The 6,590-nt window shown below is 55.0% G+C and overlaps 1 protein-coding gene across 1 annotated transcript; it reads left to right on the top strand.

Moving 5' to 3' along the window:
* Nucleotides 1–4,017: 4,017 nt before the first annotated feature.
* LOC123169461 (tryptophan aminotransferase-related protein 2) lies at nucleotides 4,018–6,367 on the top strand. Its single transcript, XM_044587344.1, has 5 exons — nucleotides 4,018–4,574; nucleotides 4,731–5,034; nucleotides 5,146–5,426; nucleotides 5,505–5,800; nucleotides 5,898–6,367. Exons 1-5 carry the CDS (start codon nucleotides 4,123–4,125, stop codon nucleotides 6,080–6,082), a joined length of 1,518 nt encoding a protein of 505 aa, XP_044443279.1. The 5' UTR covers nucleotides 4,018–4,122; the 3' UTR covers nucleotides 6,083–6,367.
* Nucleotides 6,368–6,590: the final 223 nt, after the last annotated feature.

The following is a 6,590-nucleotide window of genomic DNA, read 5'->3' as shown; positions in this document are numbered from 1 at the left end:
GGGAAGCACGACGTCCTCAGTGTAGAACCATTCGGAAGGCCATTCTTCAGATGCCTTCCTTGGTGTGCCGGACAGATATCCGGTATCGGCGATACGCCACACTTTGGCTCCGCCCACTTCAAATATTGACCCCTCATGATTGCGCGGGACAAGACAGAACAACTTCCTCCATATCTCAAAATGGGCCTCAATGCCCAGAAATAATTCGCATAAGGCAACATAACCTGCGATGTGTAGAATGGAGGCAGGGGTGAAGTTGTGCAGCTGGAGGCCATAATATTCCAGAAGCCCTCGGAGGAATGGATGGATTGGAAATCCGACGCCTCTTAGCAGGCAGGGAACGAAGCACATCCTCTCTCCCCCGGATGGATTGGGGAAGCTCTCTGCCTGAGTCTCACCATTGAAGGAAGCTAGCCCCGCTCGAACAGGGACTAGATCTGCAGGAGGAAGAAATCCATGCGTCTGCAGCTTCGTCAATTGACTATGGGACACAGAACACCTCTCCCACCCGCCTTTTTCTTTGGGCCGGAACGGGGGGGAGGAACTGGGAACGCTAGCCATGTTAGAATGGTTTCTCCTAGCAGTCTCCGGGGATTTTTCTCTGCGTGGTGCCGAATGGATCTAGGATCCAATCTCTTTAAATAGGCGCTCTTCCTTGCCTGGACGGGGTGCTGATTGCAAAAATACCCTGACCTTCCGTATTCGCTTGACACGTGGAAGACAAAGTTATTTGACGCGCAAAAGCCGAGGGGAGCGACATTGATCAACGGCCGAATACATTACTTGGAGGTCATCGAAGGAGGAACCCGCCTTGCAATGCCGAAGACAATTTGTGTGCCGAACACTTCGTTATTGAAGACTGGTTCGGGGGCTACTGAGGGAGTCCTGGACTAAGGGGTCCTCGGGCGTCCGGCCCGTTATCCATGGGCCGGACTGGTGGGCTGTGAAGACATGAAGACGGAAGACTCTACCCGTGTCCGGATTGGACTCTCCTTGGCGTGGAAGGCAAGCTAGGCGACCAACTATGAAGATTCCTTCTTATGTAGCCGACTCTATGTAACCCTAGATCCCTCCGGTGTTTATATAAACCGGAGGGCGTAGCCCGGAAAGGATACACTCATTACCATAGTCATACAAGCTATGCCTTTAGGGTTTAGCCATTACGATCTCGTGGTAGATCAACTCTTGTAACACTCATACTCATCAAGATCAATCAAGCAGGAAGTAGGGTATTACCTTCATAGAGAGGGCCTGAACCTGGGTAAACATCGTGTCCCCCGTCTCCTGCAACCATCGACCTTAGACGCGCAGTTCGGGACCCCCTACCCGAGATCCGCCGGTTTTGACACCGACAGCGGCAGCGCGCGATGTTGTGCAACCACGGGAATAGCCTCAGGACGGCGGCGGGGACCATGTGCCGCGACGCTACGGCCCGAAGGGGCGATGTAGCAGCGGCGCGGATCGGTGCAGCCACGGGGAGAACCACATGGCGGCGGCGCTGCGGCCCGATGGGGCGACGCAGCGGCAGCCCGTTGCTCGATCGGTGGAGGGGCGCGCTGAACTCAGGGACAAGGTGGTGACGGCCGGCGTAGGTCGACGAGCGGGCCGACGCGCGGATGACGACCGTGAGGGGCCGCCTGTCGCGCGAGGCCGCCGGGTCGGGGCGACGGGCGGGCAGATGCACGGACGACGGCTTAGGGGCCGCCTGTCTCGCGGGGCCGCCGGGTCGGTGAAGAGGCCAGCCGGTCGCGCCGATGTCGGAGTAGAGGCGCATGGTGGTCCACGGCGGCGGCGGGCGACACAAATCGATCAAGCATAGATCGGAAAACCAAAAAGAAAAATGCTGATCAAAACGACTGGCGAGGGAGCGAAAAAACTCGGAGCGAGGGCTCAGGAAAAACACTCTCTAGGGCAGCCGGTCAACATGACCGGCGGACGAACCCTAGGTACGGGCGGTGCGGCCCCGGCGGCGGTTATAGAGGCCGATCGCCCCGGGGGCGGCGCGCGGGTGCGGAAGCAGCGGCGGCTAGGGTTTAGAATCCGGAAACTGATACCATGTCAGAAGGGAGTGAGGGATTGGTGGAATAATTGTTCGTTGTATTGCTTGAGCCTCATAGGCATATATATAGGAGTACATGATCATTTTAGAGTATAAAGCAAGGTAGAATAATATCTTAAGTTATTCTAGTTTTTCTAATAATCACGATACTCAACAAATAGAAAATCTGTATTTTTAGTAAAATCAACCGAGGGGCCCCATCCTGTCTCTATAGTAGGCCTGGCCCGAAGTGACTGTTGACTCCACGATCTCCGCCTGTGATTGCGAGGTTGATTCCCAATCTCCTGACTCCTGTGCGCGGCGTCGTCTCCCGGATTTCCGTCGGTTGTTGGTGCACGGGTCAGGTATCGCGTCGTCGCACCCGAAATATGCGGGTGTGGGCGTACGCCGACTCCAAACTTCCAAGGCACCCTCCCGCAGGCCGGAACAGTACACCATGCTGCCGCCTCTCTATGGCGACCTCGTCATGTTGTTCGATTACCTCGGCGAGAACAGATCTCTATCCTAGTGACCACTGGGGTGATGATAGCTTGGAGCCCTTGGCCTATTCCGGCCGGACTGGGTGAAATCATTGATCGCGCCCTTGAGCGAGCGTCGCTTTCAATCTTGGAGCTGGGTATGTTAACGAATACTACATCGATCTGCCGCCAACGGGTATAAAATACTACCATGTAAAATTCTTAATACAAGCAAAGTTTTGTAGAATTTTGCTTTCTCCCTCTGTCGAGTAAATTGTTTGATGGATTCTTGCAATGTGAAATTACTTTCAATTTCTTAGGTAAATCCTTAACAATATGTGAAAAATATAGCCCAAGATGCTATATAACTAACTCTTGGGCAAGAATTGGTGGTTAATTTTGTTGGATTAATTAGGAGTGCTGTAAAGTAAGAAAAAATAGTCAATGCCAATGTTGCAAACGAATGGAGCGGTGGATCAAATGCAGGGTAGTGCCAAACAATTTGTATAGAAAATCTTCCGATTTCCTACTGTATATTTTGTCTATGAAAAACGCTTGGCTTCAACTGGCGGATGTTCACGTCCGATCTGCCGGCTCGTCCGTGCGACGCGTGTCCTGCTCGTGTCGTTCCATCATTTTCTTTCTTTCCGTCAACGTGACCGTTGCTCGCTGCTCATTGTCTGTTACAATAGTTTCTGCAGGAAGCTCTATGTTGCAAAAAAAAAGTAACAAGACGTGTGTTGTAGAAAAATTAAATTGCAATGAGACATCTGTTGTAAGAAAAACTATATTGCAGCAAGGCCTTTGTTGCAAAAAAAAAACTGTAACGAGACAAGTGTTGTGAAAAAAAAATCTGCAACTTAACCTATGTTGCAAAAATTTCTGTAACATGACCCGTGTTATAGAAATTTCGTGCAACACGATCTGTGTTGCAATGATAGAAAGTGATGCTTGGTCACTAATTCCACCTGATCCGATGGCTTGCGAGCTCTGCCGCCCGACGCGTAGCAGCGCCTTTTATCTATAGTATGTTGTAAAAGCAAATATCTTCAAACTTGCACAAAGTTTACGTTGAGAAAAGCATTACAAAGTTGAAATTGCATTATTTTCACGTTTATATTTAAAGGCCCTAGGTTATAGTTTCGCCCTGGGCCCCTGAAATCTCAGGACGGGCCCTGCCAAAGAGACTGCGTTTAAAAAAGAATGAAGCCTGAGCAAATTTGTATGGGAAGGGGCATTTTCTGCATCCCCTTGCCTGCTCACAAGCTGGCAACTCTGTGCCTCTCCCCATTTCCGTTTGTGCACGTTCATCGCCAATGTAATGCGTTGGTTCATGTTTTAGCTAGGTCTTGTTTCGTGTTTTTAACTTTGCTCCGGAGTGTGTATCCAGGAGACTTTGTATGACTCTGTCGTTTAGTCAACAAAGTGCCGACGCCCGGCGCCCCCCACCCCCCACTTGTGCGTACTACCTTTCCCTTCGCACGCAGTATTTGTAGACCAGAAGCCACCGGCGCTGCCGTGTCGACCCTCCCAGCTGGGTGTTCTGTTCTTTTTATTTTTGCTGGGCTGGTTCACACAAGAAAAGCCTCTAGTCCTCCGGGCGTCATGGCGGCGTCGCGACGGCGCACGTCGGCGGAGTTCCAAGGGGACGGCAGCCTAATGCCGCCGTCGGCGCACGTGGTCGCTTCTCCCCGCGGCGGTGGCGCGCCCAGCCGGGAGGAGCACGCGAACGGCGGCCGCCCGGCGCTCCGGGGAGCAAATCCAAGAGGCGGCAGCAGCGTATTCTCAGCCACCAAGCTCACCGGCAGGAGGCGGCCGGCGAGGCGCATGCCACTACGGCGAGTCGCCATCTTTGCCTCCCTCGCATTGAATGTCGCCGCACTCGCGCTCCTACGCCACCGGTACGTCGTCAGCCACCCGCACCATCCCGGTGTCGTCTCTCTTGATCAGCAGCACCACGTCTGCGCCCCGCAGCCGGGCACCAGCGGCGCGGCGGCGAGTGCGCCGTCGACCGGGAAGCCGGGAGTGACTTCCGACTCTGTTATTAATCTGGACCAGTAAGCCCCTGTTCCTTCAATTTTTCTCTGTAGTAAATTTCTGCATTAAAATATCTGCAATTTGAAAAGCCGGCGAGGGGTGTTCTTCCCGCCGGAGCATGTCCTTGTTCAGTGTCAGACAATGTCATGGACTGACATTCGTTCTGTCGGCTGCAGCGGGGACCCGACCATGTTTGAGGCCTTCTGGAGGGAGACCGGCGACGCGGCGGAGCTCGTAATCCCGGGGTGGCAGACGATGAACTACTTCTCCGACGTCAGTAACGTGTGCTGGTTCATGGAGCCTGATTTCGACCAGCAGGTGCGCCGCCTCCACCGCACGGTCGGCAACGCCGCCGTGGACGGTTGCCACGTCCTCGTCGGCACCGGTTCCACGCAGCTCCTCATGGCGGCGCTCTACGCCCTGTCGCCAGCGGATGCCGTCCAGCCCACCAGCGTCGTCTCCACGGCGCCCTTCTACTCGGTAAGTGCGATATTACAAAAAAAATCCTCTCAAGTTCAGACTGTTAGTCGCTCCCTAAGTTAAGTTTACATAAAAAGTCACTCTTGATCTGATCATGGATCATGGATGCAGTGGTACCCTGCCGTGACGGACTTCCTCCGGTCCGGGCTGTTCCGCTGGGCCGGCGACGCAAACTCGTTCGTTGGCGACGCCTACATCGAGCTGGTGTGCTCCCCGAACAACCCCGACGGCGCCATCCGCGACGCCCTGCTGGGCTCCGGTGGCGCCGGGAAGGCGGTCCATGACCTTGCCTACTACTGGCCGCAGTACACCCCAATCACTCGACGGGCCGACCATGACATCATGCTCTTCACCATGTCCAAGAGCACCGGGCACGCCGGCACGAGGATCGGGTATCTGCCGCTCGCTGCAACTTCACCTCAGACAAGAACGTTACTCCCAACCTGAAACGAAAAGCGATGCTTCCGCAGGTGGGCATTGGTGAAGGACCGGGAGGTGGCGCGGAGGATGACCAAGTTCGTGGAGCTCAACACCGTCAGCGTGTCGAAGGACTCGCAGCTGCGCGCCGCCAGGGTGCTCAGGGCGGTCTCCGACGGGTACGGCGGCGGCGCCTCGCGCCACCGGCTGTTCGACTTCGGGCGGCGCAAGATGGCGGAGCGCTGGAGGATGCTGCGCGAGGCCGCCGCCGCGTCCGGCATCTTCAGCCTGCCCGAGGAGACCTCCGGCCGCTGCAACTTCGCCAACGAGACGGCCGCCAATAACCATGGTACGTAGCACGCTCACGCCATGGCCTAACGTAACGTCTCGCGTGCTCTCAGCTCTCAGTCACTCACCTCGCGCCATTGTTTGATCTCTTTCTGCAGCGTTCGCGTGGCTGCGGTGCGACAGGGAGGACGTGGAGGACTGCGCGGGGTTCCTCCGCGGCCACAAGATCCTGACGAGGAGCGGGAACCAGTTCGGCGCGGAACCGAGGTACGTCCGGGTCAGCATGCTCGGCAGGGACGACGCCTACGACATCTTCATCAGGCGCCTCGCCTCACTCAAATGACCAGGTCAGCGTGGAGGCTTAGTTCGTCATGCCGGTGCTGAGGCTGAGCATCGGGCGAAATGAAAAAGTAGCGGTACCGGTTTCTGCCGGGTAGGTGGATGCCGTTGGATGTTTCCGAGATTTGCACATCTCTGTGCCGTAGTCAACGTAGATTCTACGCTCCGTTATGTATCAGTACATCTTCCGTACCGTATGAGCACGATTGTGTACACGTACACAATGTGCACAAATTCAATTCGCCAGCAGACATTGATGTACTCCTACTTCATCCCTAATCAATCTTCTTCGGCTAGTCTTCTCGTGTGCTGTTAGAATAACTCCGAGGCGTACCTACCGAGGACCAAACAATTACACGAGCACGAGACCGAGACCGAGATTTGTTAACGATTTTCAACGATATGGCTACATCCCTGGAGCCTGACTATGAGCGCTCCTATCCATGACACCGCTACAATACCGCGCCCGGTCGACTTGGACGCCAGCACAAGCCCTCGGCTTCCCTTCGTTC

Source organism: Triticum aestivum, chromosome 1D (assembly GCF_018294505.1).
Source record: "Triticum aestivum cultivar Chinese Spring chromosome 1D, IWGSC CS RefSeq v2.1, whole genome shotgun sequence".
In the NCBI taxonomy this organism is placed as follows: Eukaryota; Viridiplantae; Streptophyta; class Magnoliopsida; order Poales; family Poaceae; genus Triticum; species Triticum aestivum.
The sequence above is the reverse complement of the archived record's forward strand: the minus strand, read 5'-3'. Positions and strand labels throughout refer to the sequence as shown.

Excerpts from the sequence above, each read along its gene's own strand:
- LOC123169461 (XM_044587344.1), top strand. The coding sequence starts at position 4,123 with ATGGCGGCGTCGCGACGGCGCACGTCGGCGGAGTTCCAAGGGGACGGC. Across the intron at positions 4,575-4,730 it reads TCTGTTATTAATCTGGACCA|CGGGGACCCGACCATGTTTG; the intron begins GTAAGCCCCTGT and ends TGTCGGCTGCAG. Across the intron at positions 5,427-5,504 it reads CACGCCGGCACGAGGATCGG|GTGGGCATTGGTGAAGGACC; the intron begins GTATCTGCCGCT and ends ATGCTTCCGCAG.